General features: G+C 42.6%; 1 protein-coding gene across 2 annotated transcripts in view; it reads right to left on the bottom strand.

Annotated features, from left to right (window-relative positions):
- Positions 1-718: 718 nt before the first annotated feature.
- Positions 719-26,658, bottom strand: part of LOC132781952 (uncharacterized) — a 39,639-nt gene continuing 13,699 nt past the window's right edge. The window contains exons 7-20 of one of the 2 annotated variants that reach the window (XM_067473673.1): positions 22,218-22,365; positions 21,882-22,007; positions 20,418-20,480; positions 19,289-19,411; positions 16,241-16,396; positions 15,581-15,634; positions 14,611-14,989; positions 12,734-12,844; positions 12,190-12,279; positions 9,102-9,209; positions 5,460-5,581; positions 3,511-3,633; positions 3,355-3,397; positions 719-3,026 (exon numbers count right to left, since the gene is read on the bottom strand). In XM_067473673.1, coding sequence (XP_067329774.1) covers positions 2,958-3,026; positions 3,355-3,397; positions 3,511-3,633; positions 5,460-5,581; positions 9,102-9,209; positions 12,190-12,279; positions 12,734-12,844; positions 14,611-14,989; positions 15,581-15,634; positions 16,241-16,396; positions 19,289-19,411; positions 20,418-20,480; positions 21,882-22,007; positions 22,218-22,365 — 1,715 coding nt within the window. In that variant the 3' untranslated portion in view covers positions 719-2,957. The remainder of the gene's footprint in view (positions 3,027-3,354; positions 3,398-3,510; positions 3,634-5,459; positions 5,582-9,101; positions 9,210-12,189; positions 12,280-12,733; positions 12,845-14,610; positions 14,990-15,580; positions 15,635-16,240; positions 16,397-19,288; positions 19,412-20,417; positions 20,481-21,881; positions 22,008-22,217; positions 22,366-26,658) is intronic. The other variant, XM_060786537.2, reaches the window with a different exon arrangement.

The following is a 26,658-nucleotide window of genomic DNA, read 5'->3' as shown; positions in this document are numbered from 1 at the left end:
GCTATGTGAATTCCAGACAGAAAACAATCAGGGCCAGTTAATAACTCCCAGCAAAAGCTTCCCCCAGGCAGGAAGCAGCCAGGCTTTGAAGCTGCAAGGCCATTCAATGCTAATCAAGGTGGCCAATTGCAATGTTCACACTTGACTCCAGCAGACACGAGTTCTTTCTCACACCCTGGACATTCCACAGATATATAAACCCCACTTGCCTGGCTTCCAACAGACCTCACAACCTCTGAGGATGCCTGCCATAAATATGGGCGAAATGTCAGGAGAAAATGCATCTGGAACACGGTCATACAGCCCGTAAAATTCACAGTAACCCAGTGATTCCGGCCATGAAAGCCTTTGACAGCACAATTTCAGAGCTCTTTTTCAAACAAAAGCACACAACTCACTTGCCAATTTGCTGTCCTGATATTGAAAAAAGTTAGAACAAACGAAGAAAGTAAGCCTGCTTTCCCCAAAAAATGTTCAAATAGTAAAAGGAAGGAAGGAAAGTTATCATCTTCTTCCATCTTTTCCCAAAAATATTTTTCAAACACAGAAAGAAAGAAAGAAAGAAAATCATGAGATTATCTTCTTCTTCAGTCTACTCCCCAAAAATAATTTTCAGAGGAAAGAACGAAGGAAGAAAGGGAGGAAGGAAGGAGATACTAAACACTGTAAACTACACAGCTGCAACCTGGAATTCAAGGATTAAGCCTCAATTCTGCAGAAATCCATTGTGAACCACAGTAGAAACTCAATATTTAATTGCTATAACTTTAACTGATTTCCGTGCTACATATATTACTACAAAAATAGTATATAAACGCTTCTTGGCAAAAGTATAGAAATGTTCACATGTTTTTTAAACGCTCTCCGTCATATGCATTTGTCTGCTTTGCGAACCCAAACTTTATTGCAAGAATTCAAAAGGTGTAATACAAATAGTAATACTATAATCTGTACATATACAGGAAAGGTATAAATATATTTTTTCAGGTTTTTCTAAACAAGCCAAGCACAGAATGAAATAGCACAAACGGCCCTTCAGAAGGAGGCCAAGCTTATATTTGGGTTCAAAGAGAGAAATCCAAAAATGAGAGAATGCAGGCTGGAATTGGATGGTTAACTGGAGCAAACTTTCCAAATTAACAGAGTCAAAACAAAATGATAGTTATCCTCTCCTTTGGAGGACTACAGAACAAACCCCCCAAAACGAGCCAATATACTAAAAAGGATAACCGAGATAAATCACTTTCTGCTGAGGTTTCCCAAATGTGGGCACCATCTTTACTGGCATATAAAAGGAGTTTGTGCCCACATAAATCACATTTCTCAGTGGCATAAAGGGCCATTCTCTTGCCTTGCACTCTGTCCAAAACGTCCCAATGTCCAGCAAGTATCAAGCCCAAGAAGTGACCACTGCTGCTGTCCCTTCTTGGTGGAGACTGGGAGAAATGGGGAGGCAATTTAGACCATGACATTGGAGCTGCTCTGGGCTCTAAATGGAAGGAAATAGCAGGAGGCCTGATATCTGCAAGGAGAGATGAGTAATAACGATAATTGAGAACAATCATTGAAATATTTTAAAATAAAATGCTCTTCTTCTTCTCCTTCTCCTCCTTCTTCCAGACCTCATTTCGTCTCCCTTGAGACAATCCATTCAATGCTGTTCAAATGGCCTTCACTTTTGTTGCCTCCCCATGGGCCTTCTTTTTGGAGAGAGGCTTTATTTTCACAGCTTCCAGCTGGAAAAAGCTGCTTTGAGTCTTGTCCAGAAGGAAAAAGCAGCATATAAGAAGGATGAGAAGAAGAAAGGAGAAGGGGAGGAAAAAAGGGAAGGAGGTAGAAGAGGAGGAAAAGGAGGAATAAGAGGAGCAGGAAGAAGAGGAAAAGGAGGAAGAGGTGAAGGAAGAAGAGGAAAATAAGGAAGGAGGAAGAGAAAGAGGAAAAGGAGGAAGAAGAAGAGAAGGAGGAAGAGAAGAAGAGGAAGAAGAAGAGGAAAAGGAGAAGGAAAAAAGGAGAAGGAGGAGGAAGAAGAGGAGAAGAGGAGAAGGAAGAAGAAGAGGTAGAGGGAAAGAAGGAGGAGGAAGATGAGATGGAGGAAGAGAAGGAGAGGAGGAGAATGAGAAAGAGAAGGAGAGGAGGAGAATGAGAAAAAGAAGGAGGAAGAAAAGAAAAAGGAGAAGAAGAGGAGAAATGGAAGGAGGAAGAAGAGAAGAAGAGGAAAAGAAGGAGGAAGAAGAGAAGGAGGAAGAGAAGTAGAAGAAGAGAAGGGGAACGAGGAAGAAGAGAAGGGGAACGAGGAAGAAGAGAAGGACAAAGAGGAAAAGTAGAAGGAAAAAAAGGAGGAGCAGGAGAAAAGGAGAAGAAGAGGGAAAGAATAAATAAGTAAATATGTGAGTCAAACTCTTATGGGGCTATGCATGGATGTACAATCTCAGCCCTTTCAGGTACAACCACGAGACACAACTTCCAAACTATGACAGATTCGGTCTTATTTTCACATATTTATATTTGGGCGAACCAGAAGAATGATGTGGCCACACTGACGGAGGAGAGGAAACCTTATGGCACAGGAAGGCATGTGCCATAAAACTCCACTGGTGCAATAAGTAATAACAAATTATAATGGGATAACGGTGCATCCAGATACCAAACCTTATCCAGAAGAGAGACCTGCTTCAAATTCCTTGAACGCTGGCACTGAACATGGGTTGCATGAAACGAGGCCTTTAATAATGGCAACAATGGCAACAACTATGCTCTCATGGGAGCAAATTCTACTTACTATAAACCTTTTAAACTCCTGTTGGAAACCCATTCCCAACAATGAGGCCCACAGTTTCTAGAAGAGTCACTCAGAGCCACAAAATGCCCTGCAATCTTGGCTTTATGGGATTTGGAGGGGCCTGTTGTCCAAAGTAAAGCTTCACTGAGGTAACCAAGAGTGAGGAGAAGTGGCGGGTTTATGGAAGAGTCATTGAAGCCGCGATGAAGTCGGAAACATCCGGAGACACCCAGCTTAAATGTCTTCTCTGTGCAGGAGTTAAAAGAGAGCAGAGAGTTAGTTAGGATAACAGAGAAAGATGGACGGCACTACACTTTCAATAAAAAAAGGAAATGCACAGATATAGATTGGGCGAGTCATGACCTGGAAAAACTTTATGTGGAAGAGGTCTCTTTCAGTTCCAGGATTCTAAAGCAATTGTTGACACACAGGGACTCTGCCTCCTACCCTTTACTATGCAATTTGTTATAGAATGAATTCTGATACAGGGAAATATAAAATGTGTACATTTAGACACCTAGAAGGCAGGAGATCTTGAAAAATGGAGGAGTGCTGGAGGCGAGCAATGTACTTACTGTGCTATGAAGAAAGTGGCCAACTTCTTTTGCCCAAAAACACCTGAAGGGAAAGGAAGCGGTTAGGAGAGGCACCTCCCAAGACAACGGAGAGTGTCCTTGTCTTACAATGAATATCAATCTCAAGTGGAGTTTGCCAGAATTTGAGCCACTTACTTCTGCATGTTCTCCTTGATGATATTAATGATAATGATGCCGATGGAGGGGAGGTTCCTATTCTTGGATGCGAGGAAGAGGTAGAGCAGTTTGCAGACGTACCAAGGGCCCAACTGATGGCACCTGAGCAGGACGAGAAGAAAAGCAAGGCTTGAAAGCAAATGCGAGGCCTACAGAGAGTGGCCTCAAAGTTGTAGCAAAGCTTTTTGCAATGAGATCGGCCTATAATTCAGATTTCAAGCTCCTTTTGGAATCAGTGTGACCATGGCACTTTCCTGCAACTCTGGTATCTTGTTTGTATTCACTATTGGGTTGAATACACCTTGCACAGATTCTTTTAAGTTCCTCCTAAAATTTCTTAAGAGCAAAATGTTGGAAAAGCGTCTGGTCCCGGGGCTTCATTTGGTTTAGATTTCTTTATGGCTTTTGGAATTTCACCCATGGTTATTGGCACAGTCATTTGTTTTTCTTCTTCAGTTAATCTTGGGAGTAGACATTCTTTTATTGCTTGAGTTTGTATAAAGGGTGGTATCATATTTGGGGAATATTTAATTATACTTTGCAATCTGTTATTTATCTTTCATCCCTGTATTGGTTCTTTTAACCTTTTCTTTATTAAATTGTGAATTTTGTAACACTGTTTATATTGAATTCTGTTTTAATGTTTGTATATTTGTGCATTTTAAATTGTGTGCTAATGTTTTATGTCCCCTTCAGAAAAAAAAACAAAGCAGGGTAGAAGTAAATATAACAACAACAACAACAACAACAAGTTTATATGCCAGCCATTTAAAAATCAGTCACTGTCTAAACACTTCTTGGCATCCTGCAATCGCAGGGCTTTTGTGGTTTCACCCAAAGTCCCAAACAGTATGGGGAAAGAAGAGAGGTTTACATTGTTCCCGCAAGACTGTCTAGGGCACGACAGGCAACTCTCATAGTGTTTGCAAAGCTTCAAAAGCAAGGATAGACAAGGAGGTTATGGGGCCCTTTAGGAGAACTTGGAAGGCCACACTTACCCTGCAATCTCACTGGAAAAGTAAATTATGACCAATGGCCCCTCAGTTGGGATGCATTGATATATCAAACATCCCAGGTATCCTGTCCATAATTTGTGGGTCAAGATCATCACTTTGGATTGAACTCGGAAGCAAAAGTAATCCAATGCAATTATTTTTTAAGATTGGTGCTACAACATTCTGATGTATTTGCATTTCATTTATTTTTATCTGGGATAGGGACAGTTACAGGCAAACTGTGTAGCTCCAAGGCATCTGAACCTTCTAGACTAGAGCTTCCCAAACCTTTCACATTAGTGACACACTTTATAGCAGGTATGGGCCAATTTTAGCCCTCCACCCGGAGGGCCCAAGTTTGCACATGCTTGCTTTAAAGGCATGCATCCTTTTCGCGACACAGTCATTCAGCAAACTGGGAGAAGGACCCAACCCTTTAGAAGAAATTCAGACACATGCAACATATTTCACAAAATTTTTGAAGCTACAGTAAATAATGTATTGCTTATATATTCAATGGCTTCTTGTGACATTTGTGCGACACACCAATGTGCTGTGACTCTCAGGGCCCTTCCACACTGCCTCTTTATCCCAGGATCTGATCTCAGATTATCTGTTTATCCCAGGTTATCTGGCAGTGGGGACTTATATATTCCAGTTTAAAGCAGATAATCTGGGATTGGATCCTGGGATAAAGGACAGTGTGGAAGGGCCCATAGTTTGGAGCACTCTGTTCTAGTCTTCCAGGAGGAACAACTTTCCAAAGAGGTTGCAAACCCTCCCAAAATAACAAAATATCCCCTTTTCTCAAAAGTGGGGATTCTCTAACTTTTGTTTGAGAGTACTTTGGGCATTCGATGTGGCTCAAATCACTCTGCACCATTGTCACTTGCTAGATTTGAGGAACAATGAAAATGAGGCAGGGCCACTTACAAGGCCAGCATTTCCGCTTTCCGGCTTTGGAGGTCGGTGATGGTCAGGCCGACGATGGTGCAGACGGGCTTTTTGTGGAAAGCCAAGGAGTCCAGAAGCAGCTGCAGGGCCCAGAGGTTTTCCTGTGGAAAGGGAGGAAAGAGGAATCCACACTAGAATGGTGCTCAATGGTGGCACATGACGCCATCAACAACTGAATGGTGTATTGTCGAAGGCTTTCATGGCCGGAATCACTGGGTTGTTGTAGGTTTTTTCGGGCTATATGGCCATGTTCTACAGGCATTCTTTCATGACGTTTCGCCTGCATCTATGGCAAGCATCCTCAGACCTCATTACCTCTGTGGATGCTTGCCATAGATGCAAGCGAAACGTCAGGAGAGAATACCTCTAGACCATGTCCACCATAACAATACCATTACCAAATTCGCAGATGAAACAACCACAGTGAAGTCAAGATGGCGCAATGGCTTAAACCTTGTGCTGCTGAACTGCTGACCTGAAGGTTGGCAATTCGAATCCACAGGACAGGATAAGCTACCGCTATTAGCACTAGCTCCTGCAAACCTAGCAGTTCAAAACCAAGCAAATGTGAGTAAATCAATAGGTACCGCTTTGGCAGGGAACAGCAAAAAGACACTCCAAGCACTCATGCCAGCCACACGACCAGGAGGCTTCTCAGCTTGGAAATGGATAAAGAGCACCTCCCCCAGAGTCGGAGATGAGCCCTGCCTCCACAGCCGGAAATGAAAGTAGAAGCCTTTGACTTTGTCTGTGTATTTGTGTCTTATTGTATGTCATGTACTAAGGCACTGAATGTTTGCCTGTGTCTGTTTATATACTGTAATCCACTCTGAGTCCCCTCGGAGAGAAGGGCAGAATATAAATAAAGTGTTGTTGTTATTATTATTATTATTATTATTATTATTATTATTATTATCTCTGAAGGGGATGAATCTGCTGATCGAGATGAGGGGGATCAGCTGCTCTCGTGGTGCAGGGACAATAATCTGGTTCTTAACATCAATAAGACCAAGGAGCTCATAATGGACTATAGGGAGAACAGACCAGAAATCCAACCCTTGGTCATAGAATCCTAGAGTTGGAAGAGACTTTGTGGGCCATCCAGTCCAACCCCATTCTACCAAGAAGCAGGAAAACTGCATTCAAAGCACCCCCAACAGATGACCACCCAGCCTCTGTTTAAAAGCCTCCAGAGAAGGAGCCTTCACCACACTCCTGGGCAGAGAGTTCCACTGATGAACAGCTCTCACAGTTAGGAAGTTCTTCCTAATGTTCAAGTGGAATCTCCTTTCCTGTAGTTTGAAGCCATTGTTTCATGTCCTAGTCTCCAGGGAAGCTGAAAACAAGCCAGCTCTCCCCTCCTTATGACTTCCCCTCACATCTTGATACGTGGCCCTCATTATATCTCCTCTCAGCCTTCTCTTCTGCAGGCTAAACACGTCCAGCTCTTTAAGCCGCTCCTCATAGGGCTTGTTCTCCAGACCCTTTTTTATTTGAGTCGCCCTCCTCTGGACACATTCCAGGTTGTCAACATCTCCCTTCATTTGTGTTGCCCAGAATTGGACACAGTGGCAGCATTGGTTAAGAAGACCCAGCAGAGACTGTACTATCTGACACTTCTAAGGAACCAATAACTGAACCAAAAAGTGCTGGTGACTTTCTACCACTGCGCTATACAAAGTGTCCTGACCTACTGAATCTGCGCATGGCTTGGTAATTGCAGAGCAGCAGATAGGAAGGTGCTTTAAAGGGTTACCATTTCTGCCCAAAGAATCATGGGTTGCCCTCTTTCTTCCCTCTTCCAAAGAACTTTATAGGCCCTGAAGCCTAAAGAAAGCTCAGAATATTCTTGGGGCTCCAGCTCACCCAGCATATCCTTTTTTCTGAACTATTAACATCAGGCAGATGGTACAGGGTGACAAAGACAAGGACAAACAGATGGAGAGACAGCTTTTATCCTAGAGCTGTAACTATATTGAACTCCATGGCTTTGCATTGATGTGGCAAGGGGTTCTGTGCGGTGGTGGTGGGAGTGCAAAGGGATGGGTGTGTTGTTTTGTGATGTGTGCTGGGAAAAGCATTTAATTTAATTGTACAATGACAATAAAATTATTCTATTCTGAAATCTATTTAATTATGAAATTTATAGCCTGCCATTCTCCCAAAAAGGACTTGAAGCGGCTTACAGATACAAGTTATAACAACTTACAATGCGGAGTGCAAAAACAAACAACATTAAACCCTCTGTTGAATGAAAACAGTACTTCTATTCTGAGGTGCCAACATATTTCAAAAGACTTATCTGTTGCAGCTAGTAAAAAATGCATATTCTAATCTTCTGCTTAACAAGTCAGTGTGAGTTACTTAAAATATGTTTTAACATGTGTATGTTACATAACATTTTATGATGGAAGTGTTTTCATTATGTGGTGCCCTGTCTCGAGCCATGAGGAGAGGCAGGAAAATAATAATAATAATAATAATAATAATAATAATAATAATATTCAGGACTCCACTGAACTGGCCACATTGTCTGAATGTCCGATCACCGTCTCACAAAGCTCTACTTCGAACTCAAGAACGGAAAACGGAATGTTGGTGGACAGGAAAAGAGGTTTAAAGATTAGCTTAAAGCCAACCTCAAAAACTGTGGCATAGACACCGAGAACTGGGAAGCCCTGGCCCTTGAGCGCTATAACTGGAGGTCAGCTGTGACCAGCAGTGCTGCAGAATTCCAAGAGGCACAAACGGAGGGTGAAAGGGAGAAACGTGCCAAGAGGAAGGCACGTCAAGCCAACCCTGACTGGGACCGCCTTCCGTCTGGAAACCGATGTCCTCACTGTGGGAGAACATGCAGATCAAGAATAGGGCTCCACAGCCACCTATGGACCCACCGCCAGGACATCACATTTGGAAGACAATCATCTTTGAGCTACGAGGGATTGCTTATGTAAAGTAAAGATGGGAACATGAGACATGCCTCCCTGCAGGATCATAACACATCCGGGCGTCCTCTGGGCAACGTCTTTGTAGACGGCTGATTCTCTCACACCAGAAGTGACTTACAGTATGCAACCAACCACCCTCAATTCACTTCAGACTTGATAAATACATTATTAAGAAGACTCCACCTGAACCTCTGGAAGAACTTCCTGACTGCAAGAAGAGCTGTTCAATAGTGGAACTCTCTGCCTCAGAGTCTGTTGGAAGCTCCTTCCTTGGAGACTTTAAACAGATGCTGGATAGCCATCTGTTGGGAGTATTTGGATTGTGATTTTCCTGCATGGAAGAAGGGGGTTGGACTGGATGGCCTATGTGGTCTCTTCCAACTCTATTATTCTATGATTCTACCAGCATCATCTCCAGATTAGAGAAGTTAATGAAGCAATTTGTAACTTTAGCAAATGATTTTTTAATCTTCATTTCCATCTTTTTTATTGTGAAAACAAATCATTTGCTAAAGATTAAACAAAACCCTTTTCTTTCATTTATTACCGGCCTTTCCTTATGGCTTGCTTTGAATTGTTCTCATATCAGCAGTCGTTGAAGTTGTTTCGAAGAACCCACAATTGTTGTATGGATGATGCAGAATATATATCTTCTTAAAGTGGAGTATCTTACCCCAAAAGCCAAGACGATGTCCAGGAAGGAGGTCAGGGAATGATGTTCGCGCAAAACCATCTGCCGCACCGCCTGGACCATGAAGATGAGTCCTGCCTCCATGTGGGTCTGGGAAAGAAAAAAGGAGGCCGTGTTTAATTTAAACACCATAGATTAAATTGATTCAAACTGTTTGTCTGGATTAAAAACACGCATGTGAGTTAAGCAAGTACCATTTTAATGACCTGAAAGTTCCACAGATCTCTCCCTCGGAGGTGAATGTAATAAGGGCGGGTAATAAACAAACAAACAAACAACAACAACACGTGTGGCTTTGGACCAATATTTTACTTTCACCAATTAAGAGGAAGGTGAATTGAGGCACCCAATACAACAACAACAGCAATAATAATTGGGGCAAACAAAACCCCTGGCTTCACTATTACCTCAAATTTTTAAGATATGTGGAATTATTATTATCATTATCATTATTATTATTATTATTGGGGCACCCAAAATCCCCAGTTTCACCACTGCCTCAAACCTTGAGGATATGTGGATAAATAGTAGCAATAATAATAATAATAATAATAATAATAATAATCTCTAAAATCAGGACAGTAAATAAAGAATAACACTTTGAAAGCAGGAAAATTCCAGACATGAAACTGTCAGGGCCAGCTAATACCTGCCAACAAAGGATTCCCCCAGGCAGGAATCAGTCAGGCCTTGAAGCTGTAAGGCCACTAAATGCTAATCAAGGTGATTAATTACAACACTCACACTTGCCTCCAACAAACAAGAGTTCTTTCTTCCACCCTGGATCTTCCACAGATAAATAAACCTCCCTTGCTTAGTTTCCAATGTACCTTACAAACTCTGAAGATGCCTGCCATAGATGTGGGCGAAACATCAGGAGGGAATGCTTCTGCAACATGGTCAGACAGCCCGGAAAACTCACAGCAACCCAATAGTAACAACAACAACAACAACAACAACAACATGTGATCGAGTACAACAGCCAACATAGTGATCTTGTTTGTTGTGTACTAATCTTGTTGTTTCAAGTAATAATAATAATAATAATAATAATAATAATAATAAGTGCAGCCTTGGACCAATATTTTGCTTTCTCTGAGTAAGAGAGAGATTAACTGAGACATCCAAAAGCCCTGGTTTGACCACTGCCTCAAACCTTGAGGATACGAGGTTAAGAAATAATGATAATAATAATGATAATAATAATAATGGTAGCTTTGAGTAATATTTGTTTTCATCGATTAGGAAGGAGATGAATTAAAGCACACAAAGCCCTGGTTTCACCGTTGAGCTCCATCCCTTCCCCAAAAGCTAATCTCCGAACTAATCTTGCCGAATTCATTTTGCAAATGTATGCAGATTTATTCAACTAATACCCGAAATCATACCATTAATTGACCCGACCGCTCCTAAGCCCACACAGTGGTGCCCTTATCCTATGCCCTGACAGCTGTCGCGGAACATTTGTAAAAAAAAAATTGTACGCCAAGCCTAGAAGACCATACGTTCCCTGCAAACACCAGTAATTGTGTGTTGTTTTCACTAAAGGATGATTGGAGATTAAATCATCAGGAGACTGAAATGAAAGAGGAACATAGTGCACATTTATACTAATTGAATTCCCCAGAAATTTTGGGAAATAGGTCAAGATAAACCACAGTTTGCTCACATCAGATCTCTCTCCTATTACACTTTGCAATCTAATGCCAGGTGGCAGTAACAGCTTTTAGTCTATAAATCCAAAGAGTGACGTTTGTGCAAAAATGGTGGATTTTGTTCCATGCCAAGGAGAGAATGAAAGCATCAACCATTAAGAAAGGCTGATCAAACTGCCACTTACTATACAGCTCAGTTTGATCTTTGACAACAGAAGCCAAAACATTTGTTAAATGCATGTGTGTGTGTGTGTGTGTGTGGCACGATAAATAAATAAAAAAGGTGGAAGGGATCCCAAAGGCCATCAAGTCCAACCCTGTTCTGTCACGTAGGAAGGTAGAATTTACTACATTATTATCCATTATCTATTATTATTATACTCATATAGTTGGAGAAAAACCCAAAGGCCACCCAGTGCAACCCCCTTCCTTCAGACAGGAAGGTAGAATTGCTATATTATTATCCATTATTATTATTATTATTATTCTCATATAGTTGGAAGGGACCACAAAGGCCACCCAGTGCAACCCCCTTCTGCCAGAAAGGAAGGTAGAATAATAATATTATTATTATTACTATTATTATACTCATATAGTTGGAGCCCCTGGCAGGGTTAAACCGCTGAGCAGCTGAACTTGCTGACCAAAAGGTCAGCGGTTTGAATCCGGGGAGTGGGGTGAGCTCCTGCTGTTAGCCCCAGCTTCTGCCATCGTAGCAGTTTGAAAACATGCAAATGTGAGTAGATTAATAGGTACCACTTCGGCAGGAAGGTAATGGCACTCCATGCAGTCATGCTGGCCACATGACCTAGGAGGCGTCTATGGACAATGTCGGCTCTTCAGCTTAGAAATGGAGATGAGCATCACCCCCAGAGTCGGACATTAGACTAAACCTTTACCTACTTTACCTACTTTACTCATATATGGACTCCAAAGGCCATCCAGTCCAACCTCATTCTTCCAGGAAAGAAAAGCACAATCGAAGCCCTCACGACAAGATGGCCATCCAGCCTCTACTTAATAATAATAATAATAATAATAGAATCCTAGAGTTGGAAAGAAACCCCAAAGGCCCATCCAGTCCAACCTCATTCTACCTGTCAAGAAAAGTACAATCCAATCCCTCTTGACAGATAGCCATCCAGCCTGTGCTTAAAAGCCTCCACTGGACTCTGAGGCAGAGAGTTTCACTGTTGAACAGCTCTTAAAGTCAAGAAGTTCTTCCTAATGTTGAGGTGGAATATCTTTTCCTGTAACTGGAACTTATGGCCTCCTTGGGCCTTACTCTCTGAAAAGGGTATCCTGAGGATATAGAGCAGGCATGGGCAAACTTCAGCCTGGTAGGCTTTTAGGAATTGTGGGAGTTGAAGTTCAAAACATGCCTGATACAAAGGCATTAGGAAGGAAGCTCTTACCTCCAGGCTGAAGGCTTTGGAGAGGCAGATGTTATAGTTGGTTTGGGTGGCGAGTTTATCCATGATGTGGCAAGATTCCCTGAAGACCATCTGTAAAGGAAGAAAGTGGCATCCAAATAACACTTTTAACTAGATTAAACTCTCAGAACCAATTCGCAAATGGAACATCAATGCAATCAGAGCAATGGCTTGAGGGCGGGACTAGATTGGGGTTGGAATCTCACTTCCATCCTGCCATAAAAGCCATTTATGAAGTGTGATAGTAAGATGTCATATGGAATACAGATGGGTTCGGGATCTGTAACTCTAGGTTATGAATCCAGAAGAGTAATACAGAATGCCAGATTGACCAGATGCTCCCCAGTGAGGGACTGCAATTCCCATCGCCCAAGCTTCGGACATTTCCAGCAAACACGGTCTGCTTAAGTTCAGGCAAGTATCTCCATGCATAAGGAATATAAAAGTTTTAAAGGCTGAATGAGGACCTAATTATATATTCTGATTTGGAACACTGGCGCTCGTCCCTTCTTCTCTGCTTGTTTACCTGCTGGAAATCCGGAGGCGGCTCCTTCACAACGAGGGGGACAAAGCACCCGTCTTTTCCCAAAAGGGAGTAGCTGCTAAAGGCCTTGATCACAGCGCTCCAGCATCGGGGCTGAAACACAAAAGATGGACCACTCAGTTGGGTTACTGGAACCGAATGCCAATTTACCGGTCACACCAGTTGCAAATACTCAGGACTACCAGTATTTGTTAGAGCCTTGATGTGAATTTACCTCACATTTTCCCTAAGTAATTGAACAAGGGATACATGGTCCTCCCATTTTTGGATTTCTGAGAGAGAAGAAATCTATTTTATGGAAGATGACCATAATAAAGTCCCGCTGGAGGATCTAGAGCAGGTATGGGCAAACCCAGGCCCAAGGCTTTTTTCTCAGGCCCTTCTATCTCTCATCATTCTATCCTTCCTTTTTTGTCTCTTTCCTTCTCCCTTCCCTCTCTCTTTCTCCTTCCCTTCCACCCTTTCGTCCTTCTGGGCATGTTTAGCTTGAAGAAGAGAAGGCTGAGAGGAGACATGATAGCCATGCATAAATATGTGAGAGGAAGTCACAAGGAGGAGGGAGCAAACTTGTTTTCTGCTGCCCTGGAGACTAGGACAGGAAACAATGGCTTCGAACTTCAAGAAAGGAGATTCCATCTGAACATTAGGAAGAACTTCCTGACTGTGAGAGCTGTTCAGCAGTGGAACTCTCTGCTCCGGAGTGTGGTAGAGGCTCCTCTTTGGAAGCTTTCAAACAGAGGCTGGATGGCCATCTGTTGGGGGTGCTTTGAATGCAATATTCCTGCTTCTTGGCAGGGGGTTGGACTGGATGGCCCATGAGGTCTCTTCCAACTCTATGATTCTATTCCTTCCTTCCTCCTTCCCTCTCTCCCTCCCTTCCTGACCTCCCTCTTTCTCCCTCCTTCCTTCCTTCCACCCTTTCATCCTTCCTTCCTCACTTTCCTTCCTCCTTCCCTCCCTCCCTTACCTCCCTCTTTCTCCCTCCTTCCTTCCCTTGCACTTTTTTGTCCTTCCTTCCCTCTCTTTCCTTCCCTTTTGACTTTCCTTCCTTCTCTCTTTCCTTTATCCTTCCCTTCCATTCTTCCTTCTCTCTTTCCTTCTTCCTTCCCTTCCACTCTTTCATCCTTCCTTTTTGTCTTTTCTTCCTTCCCTCTTTCCTCCCTCCTTCCCTCTTCTCCTTCAATCCTTTCCTCCCTCTCTTTCATCCTTCCTTCCTTCTCTCTTTCCTTCCTCCTTCCCTTCCTTCCTTCTATCACTGGGAAGCCGGTCCTCCTAGCAGGGAGTGCTAGCATGCGGCCCCCCTAGTCAGAAGGTTTGCCCAGTTCTGGGAATAATCACAGTAAACTTGCAAATGTGGAGGGCCGGCTTGATATCTTGGGATACCATAGTGTGTTGTCATGGCAGTTAGAGTGGGCTCACAGTGCTGTAATTGTGATGGGAAGGGAGCTAACCTCTCTGAGAACAGGGCCCTTCTATTATTATTATTATTATTATTATTATTATTAATAATAATAATAATAATAATAATAATAATAATAATGGTTTCCTACAGACCTCACAACCTCAGAGGATGCCTCCCATAGATGTGGGCGAAACATTTTCACAACAAGCCAGATTTTCCAAAATCCAATGATCACAAGGATAGAAAGTGAGGTCAAATCCTCCAAACAGCACAGGCAGAAATGCAAACACCACAGTGGTGTTAACCCTTCCCTATGCTATCAAAAGCTAATGTGTGTGTGTAGATAGATAGGCTGGACTTACACACAGATTCAACTTACGAACAAACCTACAGAACCTATCTTGTTTGTAACTTGGGGACTGTCTGCGTTAACCATTGCAAGGAAACAAACACTTACGTTCCGATACAGGGACAGGTTGCAGTAGAGCATCTTGATGATCTGCTTGATCAGAAATTGAGGCTTCAGAGGGCCTCCTGTAGAAAGAGGAAAAAAGGGAGTCAAACCAAAGGGTTGTCTGAATACAAGGATGGGCAGACACCAGGCTATGGCAGAGGGATACTTTCCCAAATTGGCCCACTGGAGTGCCTCCATCTTTTCCCCCAAAGGAATATATCCAGTGCGGAAGGCCTTCAGGAGGACTTCGAATTGGCTTGGGGTGAGGCGGCAAGCCATGCAGCAGGATTTGGAGAAGGAAGAGAAGAGGGCCAGGGCCCCGCCAGCAATGTCTCCACTTTTGCACAAGTAGAAAGGGATCTGGTCTCTCTGCTGTTGCAGCCTGGAATGGGACACAGTGGGAGAAAGTACATTAATGCAAAAGAGAGGAACTCTTTCATTGTGGCACAAATGTTCTCCGACAACAGACCACATCATTGGTAAGCATCGGTATAGGGAAAAGGTAGCAAAGTTCATTTTTTCCCCTGGAACAATCACTTTTTTAATATTATAAATCAGGCATGGGCAAAGTTTGGCCCTCCAGGTGTTTTGGAGGCTATTAGGAATGGTGGGAGTTGAAGTCCAAAACACCTGGAGGGCCAAACTTTGCCCATGCCTGATCTACACTATCCCATTTTGGGGTGGTAATAATAATAATAATAATTATTATTATTATTATTATTATTATTATTATTATTTCACACTTCAAGGGGAAAAGTCCTGGAGCCTTGACATCTTGACTCTAAGGCAACTCTTATGAAAAGTCCAATCATAACCAGAAGAAGCAAAGAGTCACTGCTGAGAATCCCGGTCCCAGGGATTTCTCTCTTACTATTTTCCTGTTTAAATGTTTAATACCAAAGTTTCATCAACAGGTCAGATCATAATCAAACAATAATCTCTTGACAGCTAAAAGCACTCCCAAATCACTCACCACTGGAAATCGTAGCAATCCACCACTTTCAAATAACGGACCAGCTCTTTGTATCTGAGGAAGGAGATGAAGCAATTAAGGCACAGACGGGCAAAGATGGTTGGAACTCAATCACATCTGGCACAAGTTTGTAGTCCTCATTGAGGACTTAGATGGGAGAATGAGTGAGTTGGCAGGGAAGGCCTTCCCCTGGCCTCTCTGTCTCTCTCCTTGTATTTCTTCGTTTGTTAGACTGATACTTCTCAGGGACATACATCATTTTTATGGAGCACATGGGAAGACTCCGAGTCCTCCATTTTGTTCTTCTGTGAGCATGGATGTCTGCTGTGTTAGTTAGATAGCTAGGTCCTGTGTTAACTTTCCTATCTAGTTATGTAGTTCTTTGAATAAAGTCTTCAACAACATTTTAAACTTGACGCTGCTCCTGAACTGCTGAAGCTCAATGGCTCTACTGCTGGCACTAGATACTTCTGATCTGCTGAACTACTGCTAATGCTGTTATTGCTGTTTTTTCCTTTTTGACGGCTTTTTCTTTTTTGGAAATTACAACCCACTCCCCCCCCCCCCCACACACACACAAAGGTTAGCTTTGGGTCCAATTCAGGAGGGATGCCAGAAACCTCCAAAGAGAGACTACCGGACAGCGACCTATGGACTTACCGAAGTTGGCTCTCCATTCTCTCTATCCGTGCTTTCACCACAGGAACTACCTCGGAAAGGGTTATCTTCTTCTCATGCTCCAATTGGTGGTCAGTGACGTTTTGTCCTTTCAAAACTGAAGTCAACAAGGTGTCGTCCCAAGTGAGAAAATCCAGACTGGAAGGGAAAAAACCAAGAGGATCAGAGATGGCAAAAAGCAAAGTAAATGCCACGTTTTCTCATTGCCTGAACCACAGGCAAGTTGGTTAGTTAGGTAGTCCGAACACATCTCCCCTTACGAACTATCGAGGACCCTGAGATCATATGGGGAGGCCCTGCTCTAGGTCCCCCCTTCGACACAAGCACGTCTGGCAGGGACGAGAGACAAGGCCTTCTCAGTGGTGCCCCCTTGGCTATGGAACACCATCCCTAGGGAGATCGGATTGGCTCCATCCCTACTAACGTTTCGAAGGCAAGTTAAAGCATGGTTGTTTGAGCAAGCGTTCACAAATGCAGAATAAACGACATAGGAAATTGAATGACTTGACGACGGAATTGGACAATGCTTGATAATAAGGAGACGCTAATGATGTTGTTATTATTATCATTGTTTTATACTGTTTTAATGTTTTAACTTGTTTTATGATATTATTTGTACTGTTTTGTTGGAAACCGCCTTGAGTCGCCGATTGGCTGAGAAAGGCAGTATACAAATACAGTAAATAAATAAATAAATAAATAAATAAAAAGAATAATAATGTCTGCGACAAAGAACTGGTGGGATCACAAGCCGGAAAAAGTTACAGAAAATGAACACATCAAACTACTCTGGGACTTCCGAATTCAGACAGAGTTTTGGAGCACAATACTCCTGACCTCACGATCCTCTAAAAATCAAGTATGGATTGTCAATGTTGCAATCCCAGGTGACAGCAGGTTTGAAGAGAAACAACTGGAAAAGCTGACACGATATGAGATTTTAAAGATCGAACTGCAAAGACTCTGGCACAAGCCAGTCAAGGTGGTCCCAGTGGTGATCGGCACACTGGGTGCAGAGCCTAAAGACCTTGGCCTGCACTTAAACACAATCGGTGCTGACAAAATTACCATCTTCCAGCTGCAAAAGGCCACCCTACTGGGATCTGCACATATTATTCGCCGATACATCACACAGTCCTAGACACTTGGGAAGTGTTCGACGTGTGATTCAGTAAAATAGCCAGCAGAGTTATCATGTTTGCTGTGGGCTCATCTTGTTGTGTTTCAAATAATAATAATAATAATAATAATAAGCCTATGGCATGCATCACCTTGACAGTATTCTCTTTCAAGATTTTAAACAGTTAATCTGGGATCCCGTCGTCTCCTGCTGCCTTATTATTAGCAATGTTTCTTAAGGCCCATTCAACCTCACTCCTCAGGATGTCTGGTTCTAATTCACTCATCACACCGTCAAAGCTATCATCAATATTATTATCCTTTCTATACAGATATTCTGTATAGTATCATGATCTTCTCTTGGTCTCTTCAGCTTCTGTTAGGTCCTTGCCATCTTTGTTTTTGATCATACTCATTTTTGCCTGAAATTTACCTCCGATGTTTATAATTTTCTGGAAGAGGTCTCTTGTCCTTCCTACTCTATTGTCCTCTTCCACTTCCATGCATTGTTTGTTTAAAAATAGTTCCTTATCTCTTCTGGCTAACCTCTGGAATTGTGCATTTAATTGGGCATATCCCTTTCCTTTTGCTTTCCTTCTTTCTTGGGCTACTTCCACTGTCCCGGCAGAGAACCATCTTGCCTTCTTGGTTTTCTTTTTCTTTGGGACATACTTTGTTGCCACCCCCTGAACAATGTTGAAAATTTCTGTCCATATTTCTACTAGTACTCTATTTATTAAATCCAGTCCCTTAAATCTATTATTCACCTCCACTGCATATTCACTAGGAATATCTGTGAGATCATATCTAAGTGGTCTGTGTGTTTTCCCTATTCTCTTTAGTCTGTCTCTAAATTGTGCAATAAGAAGTTTGTAATCTGAACTACAGCCAGCTCCACGTCTTGTTTTCATAGACCGGATGGATGTCCGCCATCTTTGGCTGCAAAGGATGTAGTCAATCTGATTTCGGTGTTGACCACCTGGTGAAGTCCAGGTATATAGCCGTCTTTTCGGTTGTTGGAAGAGAGTGTTTGTTATGCAGAGCAAGTTTTCCTGGCAAAATTCTATCAGCCTATGCCCCGCTTCGTTTTGTGTCCCAAACCATGCTTGCCTTTGATCCCAGCTGTCATTTGACTACCCACCTTAGCATTCCAGTCTACTATGATGAAAATATGGTCTGTTTTTAGTGTATTGTCGAGTAGGTGTTGCAGAGCCTCATAGAACTGATCTACTTCTGCTGAGGTTGGGGCATATATTTAGATCATTGTGATGTTAAATGGCTAATGGGGTAAATTACTTCATCCAAATTTAGGTGCATGTTAGATTTGCACAATATGCTCATTCTAATGCTGAGCCAAAGCAAAAAGGGGAAGATATTTCAAGAGCTGCACCTTGAGCTTCTCTTTGAGGAACGCTATCTCTAATTTAATGGCCATGGCTTAATGCTGTGCAATCCTTGGATTTGTAGTTTGGTGGTGCACCAGCATTCTTTGGCAGACAACGCTGAAGACCTTGTAAAACTGCAACCACCATGACTCCATAGTATTGAACAAAGGCTGTGAAAGTGGATTCAGCATAGAAGCATCCCAAGATTTTAATGTCCATTGCAGGAAACTTTGGTGGACTAACACTTCTGTTTTTAAAGAAGGAATTCTAAGCAGGCAGCAACTGCATTGCACACCTTTTTTTGGGCAAATTGTGCCACTACACATTACATTCGCTAGCAAATACTTTTGGTTTCCATGTTTTGAAAATTGAGGTGCACATTAGGTTCGAAGGAGCATTAACTCAAGTTCATACGGTATTATCATTATGTTTATTTATGCTCCACTTTTTCTCCCCACACAAGGAGACTCAAAGTGGCTTACATTAAAAGCATTTCACTACAATTTAAACTCCAAAACATATGTACCTGGTGCTGAAGGAACAGCAGTGTCTTGGGAACGGAATGGAGTGATAGAAATCGATAAACTTCTGGTACAGAGGTTTCGAGAAGTCATTCAGGACCAGGAGCCTCTGAAGTCGTCTTGTGATCCTCAAAGATTGGGGGAAATTAGGGTGAAAAATTGAATAATAATAATAATAATAATACTGCAAGACTTTAAAGGACAGGAGAACTGCTTAACAAACGATCACGACAGAGAAAGTCAGTTGTTCCAACTGTAAGGGTTCTTTGCTCCAACTGCATGGAATCAGTCTTCTTTTGAAAGAAGCTGGATGGCCATCTATTGGGAGGGATCAGATGGTGCTTTTCCTGCCTGGAAGAAGGGGGTTGGACTGGATGGCCTTTGGGCTCCCATCTAACTCTTTTGGAAGATGGTTCTATTTGGGGTCTCCTTCTCTGGAGGGTTCTAAGCAGAGGTTGAGTGGCCATCTGTTGAGAGGAATCAGATTGTGTATTCCTTTATGGTAGAATGGGGTTGGACTAGATGGTCCTTGGGGATGTCCACTCCAGGATTCTAGACATCACAGTTCAAGGCTATGATGGGTTTTGGTGAAGCACCAGACCACTTTGGCAGAGAGGACTCATTGTAAGGGTTCATTGCTCCTACTGTGTTGTTATGGGTTTAGTCTTCTCTGGAGAGAATACGCCAAGATGCAAAGCGGCTAAAATACCATACATCTTTATTGTTCGGAATACAAGAACCTAGCACACCTGCCCATGTACTGTATATAGGGCCTTAGCTACAATGTCACAAATCACCCAAAGGCCCTGGTGCCTTTCCCCCATAACAGAGCCCACCTTCTCCCACCTCAGGGTAATTTACTTTTATGACCGGTTCATGTGTCCTTGGAGCATCTTGTCCTTCCTTTTGGATATAGGCCATATGCTTTATGTCAATACTGGGGTGGTGGTGGTATGATAGTTGCATGGCATGAGTGATCATGACACCAACCTTCTGGGACCAGCAACACAAAATCTGGGGTCAACTCTGTATATACTTCAGATTACAGTTTAATGAATTTGGATCAGGGAACAAATCTGTACCTATTAATTTGAATGACAGAGGAAATCAATGGAGTTTTGTGAGATGCCTTACCTCTCCATCAGATCGGTTACCAGCTGGGTGAATGTTACTGAAGCGTCTACATTTTGGGAATCCCTGACAAAAAAAAAAGAGCAAACAATGTAATGTGTTGTCAAACGCTTTCATGGCTGGAACCAATGGGTTGCTGTGAGTTTTCCAAACTGTATGGCCATGTTCCAGAAGGATTCTCTCCTGACGTTTCACCCACATCTATGGCAGGCATCCTCAGAGGTTGTGGGGTCTGTTGGAGGAAACTAAGTAAGTGGAAGTTTATATATCTGTGGAATCATGTCCAGGGTGGGAGAAAAAAGTCTTGTCTGCTTGAGGCAAGTGTGAATATTGTAATTGGCCTGGCTGCTTCCTGCCTGGGGAAATCCTTTGTTGGGAGGTGTTAGCTGGCCATGATTGTTTCCTGTCTGCAACATTCACACTTGCCTCCAACAGACTTTCTTCCACCCTGGACATTTCACAGGTATAGAAACCCACTTGGCAACCTTTATTAGCATTTACACAGAGAAGCCATTGAAATCCACAAGCATATGGACAATTTCAACAGAAAAGAGGAAACCATGAAAATGAACAAAATCTGGCTACCAGTTTTTTAAAAACTCTAAAATCAGGACAGTAATTCCAGACAAGAATCAACCAGGGCCAGCTAACACATCCAAACAAAGGATTCCCCCAGGCAGTAATCAGCCAGGCTTTTGAAGCCACGAGGCCATTCAATGCTAATCTAGGTAGCCAATTGCAACATTCAAACTTGCCTCCAACAGACAAGAGTTCTTTCTTCCACCATGGACATTCTCAGATATATAAACCTCATTTGCCTAGTTTCCAAAAGAGCACACAACCTCTGAGGATGCCTGCCATAGATGTGGGCGAAACAACAGGAGAGAATGCATTTGGAACATGGCCATAGAGTCTGGAAAACTCACAGCAACACTAAAAATATAATAAATCCTCATTAATATTTTGTAGAATTGGGTTCTCTGCAAAAAGGCTAAGCCCCAAGGGTTCCAAATCTATCACTACTAACAATAACAAACGTAAGTACAAAAATAATGTGGGTTTTTTGATATTTTGTTCTTCTTCATCAAAACTGGAAGTCAGTGCAACCTACAAAAACTAAAACAAATGCCACTGAATTTACTGACAAAAACATAAGAAACATGCCAAGAGTTAGCTAAAAAAAGGAGTTAAACTACTCACAGAACAACAATTTAAGAAGAAACATGCAAAAGATTAGTTAAAATGAGGTTAGACTACTATAGAACTATAACAATTTAAAACACATACAAAATGTTTTCTTGAGTCACATCTGCATTGCCATGGCTCAAGGCCACAAAGTCATGGGAGTTGTCGTTTTCCAAGCTCTGGTGCCTTCTCTGCCAAATTACAGCTCCCATGATTGTATTGCAATGAGCCAATGTAGGGCCAAGGATGTTCAGGCCCCACAAAGCCTCAGGCATTACTTACAGAGCAGCGATTTTATGGCGCAAGATCTCCTTGGCGGCTCCCAAAAGCATGACAGCCTCTGCTTTGGGTTTCTCTTGCTCTGCCTGATACAGAAAGTGCGCCACGATATCAGAAACCGGGGAGTATCTGGATAAAACCAAAGTAAGAGCCACAGATCACATTGGAGCCACAGTATCAGAAATATTCAGTTTGGAAATGTATATCAAGTGGTACATGAGTGAAGCAATTTCAGATTTAAGACAACTATAAAATATTTTAAGTAGGATCAGCATACAGTACTTGTTACATTAATGTTAAATAGGGTTACATATTCTATGGCATTTTGGACATTTTCACCTGTAATTGTTGGTTTGCGTGAGGAAGTTACAGGGTTCACAATGTCTGGGGCAAAATTTTCGTCTGCAATCTGGAGGGGTCGTCTTGTCAGACAGGTATTTATGATATTCCACTGAAACGTCACGGATGAATTTCTGCAGGAGGGCTCCTAAGGCAGAAAATAGAACAAGATGGCAAGCATTAACAAAGCAATGTGCGGATTCGCTTAACAGTTATTTACTGTGCAAAACCCACTTAGAAAAACTGCCCTTCCTCCATGATTTGGTTTTGCAGAGGGCAATATTTTGTTCATCTCCAAAATCAAAATTAGAAGCGGATAGTCACTGCTGCATTTCTATGGCCTCATCTTCCCTGTAGCTCCTCCAGTGACAGTCCTGGGGTATTTGCAAAACCAATTTTGGTTCATTTGGGGCATAAAAAACCCTAATGTTAGTCCATACCAATCCTGAGCATAAAAGCCTTGGACAAACAATATCCACGAAGCAATTTCCTGATTACAAATCATTCAGTACAGTGTTCCCTCACTTATCGCGAGTGTTACATTCCAGGACCACCCGCAAAAAGTGAAAATCCGCAAAGTAGGGATGCTATATATGTATATCACGTTCTAAGGGTGACACAGAAGCGAGGAGAGATTTAAAGGCACAGCGCACCTTTTTTTTTTGCTTGTTATCTCTGCTTTGCTTTGCAATCTCTCTTGATTGGCTGCCTCTCTCCTGAGGGGGAGGGTGAAACCCCCTTCCACACTCCATTATTGCCAGGAGGCGAGATTTGAATGCCGCTCTGGACAACGGCAACCATTCAAAAACTGGAAGGCAAAAACCCGCGAAACAGCAAGTCTGCGAAAAGCGAACCGCGAAGTAGCAAGGGAACACTGTATATCAAACAACATCTGGACTTCCTGGGTCCTGTTTGAAGCTCCCATTTGGTTCAATCCATCAAATACTATTCTTGTTTGAACTTTCTTTCTTCATGACATTTATTTTCCTGCCCGCCTGTGTGAGTTCCCTGGCTTGACGTTCCCATGTTGTTGTTGTTTATTCATTCAGTCACTTCCGACTCTTCGTGATCTCATGGACTAGCCCACACCAGAGCTCCCTGTCAGTTCGAATCTGGGGAAAGCACGGATGAGCTCCCTCTATTAGCTCCAGCTCCCTATGTGGAGACATGAAACCTCCCACAAGTATGGTAAAACATCAAAACATCCGGGCATCCCTGGGCAACGTCCTTGCAGATGGCCAATTCTCTCACACCAGAAGCCACTTGCTGTTTCTCAAGTCACTCCTCACACACACACACACACACACACACAAATATAGAAAAGACTGCAGCACATTTCACAGTGGTGTGTTTAATGCAATGTGAATGGTATTTCAATGTGAAAGAAACTGGAACCGGACTACAAAGTCATTCTTCTTTGTTTAATTGAATATATGTATATGCGTGTTTTTGTAATACACTAAGCAGGAGTACATTTGCGCAATATAACCTAAAGCAATTTTTAAAATCTTAATAATAATGCCTAGTGTTTCGTATACTAAACAGGAGTACATTTGTGTAATATAAAATCAGGCATTTAAAGTAAATATTATGAACTAGTGTTGCATGAAGTAACATTACAGAATAAACAAACAAAAGCCACGAATCAAACAAAAACTACCAAATTCAAGTCAGTGCTTCATTTCATTTATACTCGGCCTTTCTCACCCCAGAAGGGACTCATTCTACGGGAGCAGCCATATTGTTATATCATACTAATGTGCCATACAATCTACTGCACACCTCAGTTTTCAAAACCCTTGAAACAAAAGAAGTATTTGCTGCTGAATGTAATGCCCAGTAATTTGGCCAAAAAAGGTGCGCATTACAGTTTCTGCCTGCTTAGGATTCCTTTCTTAAAAACAAAAGTATTAGGGCACCAAATCTTCCAGAAACGGAAAAGAAAACCTTGGGGTGCATCGATGCTGAAGAATTAATCCACTTTAACTGTCTTGGTTTAATGCTATGTCATCATAAGGAATGTAGTTGAGAAGGTCTGCAGCTTTCTCTGCCAAAGAATGCCGATGCCTCGCCAAACTACAAATCCCAGGATCCTATAGCATTGTAAATAGCAAGTAAATGAGAGATGCTTTGGTTTAGCACTAAGATTACCACATGGCATGCATCCAATGAGCACCCTAATTATGGAGAGGTTATTTAGCTCCCAAAGGTGAGCATTAGATTTGAGTAAATAGAATATTTCGACTCATGGTCAACATAGGAAAGTGCTTCTATTTGGCTTTGCCCCCATGACTTTCAAAAAGGGTTGGGGTCTGAAAGAGAGATTACAGCGGCTCCCCACTTGAAGGTCCGGTTCCTGTGCTGACTCTTCCCAAAGACAGTTCCACCTGAAAGGGAGCCCTCTGGAAAGTCATGTTGGCCCAACCCACTGAAGTCTGGACCAGATCCCCAAACACAGTTGCTTGGTTCCTTATACAATCAATCAGTCGATTTCCATTTCGCCTGGCCCGAGAACCCTCCTCCTGCATCATGTGCTGCAGGTAACTGGAAAAGACCTCTTTCTTCCTCCGAAGGGCCCTAACTAGCTTGTTCCTGGGGTGTGCCATCTGCAGACCCACATTCTTGGTGGCTTTCTTCCTTGTTTTCTTGCTCCTGGTGTTGGCCTTTCGGTTTGGGACCTTGCTATCTGTTATAGGAAACATATACATATTAACAACAACATCAACAACAACAACGCACCCCAACCAAAACAATAACCTTATTTTCTTAGTGTCTTGTTTTTCAGGCCTATTCCTGGGGGTCTTCGGAACACTGATTTAGAAACATTGCATTGGATAGACAGCATTATCCTAGTTTTCTTAGATAGCATTATCCTGGTGACAGATGGTAATTTTGTCAGTACGATTGTTTTTAACTGCAGGCCAAGGTCTGTAGGAACTGCACCCAGTGTGCCGATCATTGGGTCCACTTTGACTGGCTTGTGCCAGATGATAATGATGATATTATTATTATTATTATTATTATTGTTAATATCCAACTTTTTTCCCTCTAAAAAAACTCAAAGCGGCTAACAAACACTAAAAAACCATTGTGAGACCTAGCGAAGCCTCCACATTCATAGACAGTTTACCACTGGGGCAAGAACAAGGTTCAGTTCAATCCTTGCTAGATTCCCAATCTGCATTCCTTTCAGTTCCCCCAGGAATCCCAAACATTCTGTTTCCTTGGAGCACAAAGCTACTTAAGAAGTACCAACTTGGTGGAAATGCCACTGTCCAGCAAGCCCAAACAGTCATGATGGCAGTGGGACATTGTTTGCTTACTGGTCTGACTGGTCTTTCTCTTAGATATCTCTACCACCATTACTGAAACTGTGCTGCTTTCCATTTCTTTACTCTCTACAGCAGGCATGGGCAAACTCTGGCCCTCCAGGTGTTTTGGACTTCAACTCCCACAATTCGCTGTTAGGAATTGTGGGAGTTGAAATCCAAAACACCTGGAGGGCCAAAGTTTGTCCATGCCTGCTCTTCAGTGAAGAAGAAAAAGCATAGAATGGAAAGGCTCAATGCCCAGCATGAAACTCAGGATCCCTCCAAAGTCTCAAACCCACTTTGAACACCCAAAAGCCACACTTCAGTCCCATTCTCAAGGCAAAAACAACTCACCGACAGTCTCTCCATCAATAAGAATCCAGTCTTCTATCAAGAGGTCTCTCCCTGGAGAGGGGCGAAAAGGACAATTAATTTCCCCCAAAGTCTGCAGCAATTGGGAACCAACAGCATTAGCTCCAAGCACCTTACCTGAGACAACCTCCGCCTGAATGCTTCGACATTTCTTGCCCGCAGATCCTCATAGAAATTGATTGATAGGGAGCATGGCATTTGTGTGGCTGGTGGATTTCAACCCTTGGGAGGTTCACACTGCTTGCAATGTGGGACATCACTCTGCTCATCCCACCCCTTGAATGTCTCATGAGGCACATCCTCAAAAGTATCCTCTGCTGCAGCTCCTTGTGGATCTTCCATTTGGACCCCAGCAGCCAACTGCTCCTTGGTTTTGTTCTTTTTTTCAGTCTTTGCAAGCTGCTGGGCATTAGAGTTCTGGTTAGCACCATGGCCAAATGTTAACAGCTGCCCAGTGATATGAAAGTGTTTACCTGCATTAGAATCGTAGAATCCAAAAGTTGGAAGAGACCCCCAAGGGCCATCCAGCCCAACCCCCTTCTGCCAAGGCAGGAAAAGCACAATGTAATCCCTTCTGACAGATGGCCATCCAGCTTCTGCGTAAAAGCCTCCAAAGGAGGAGCCTCCATCACACTCTGAGGCAGTGAGTTGCACTGTTAAACAGCTCTTCTTATGGTAAAGAAGTCCTTCCTAATGTTCAAGTGGAATCTCCTTTCCTGTCATTTGAACCCATGGCTCCATTGAGTCCTAGTCTCCAG

The sequence above is a fragment of the Anolis sagrei genome, chromosome X (genome assembly GCF_037176765.1).
Source record: "Anolis sagrei isolate rAnoSag1 chromosome X, rAnoSag1.mat, whole genome shotgun sequence".
NCBI classification, from domain to species: domain Eukaryota; kingdom Metazoa; phylum Chordata; class Lepidosauria; order Squamata; family Dactyloidae; genus Anolis; species Anolis sagrei.
The sequence above is the reverse complement of the archived record's forward strand: the minus strand, read 5'-3'. Positions and strand labels throughout refer to the sequence as shown.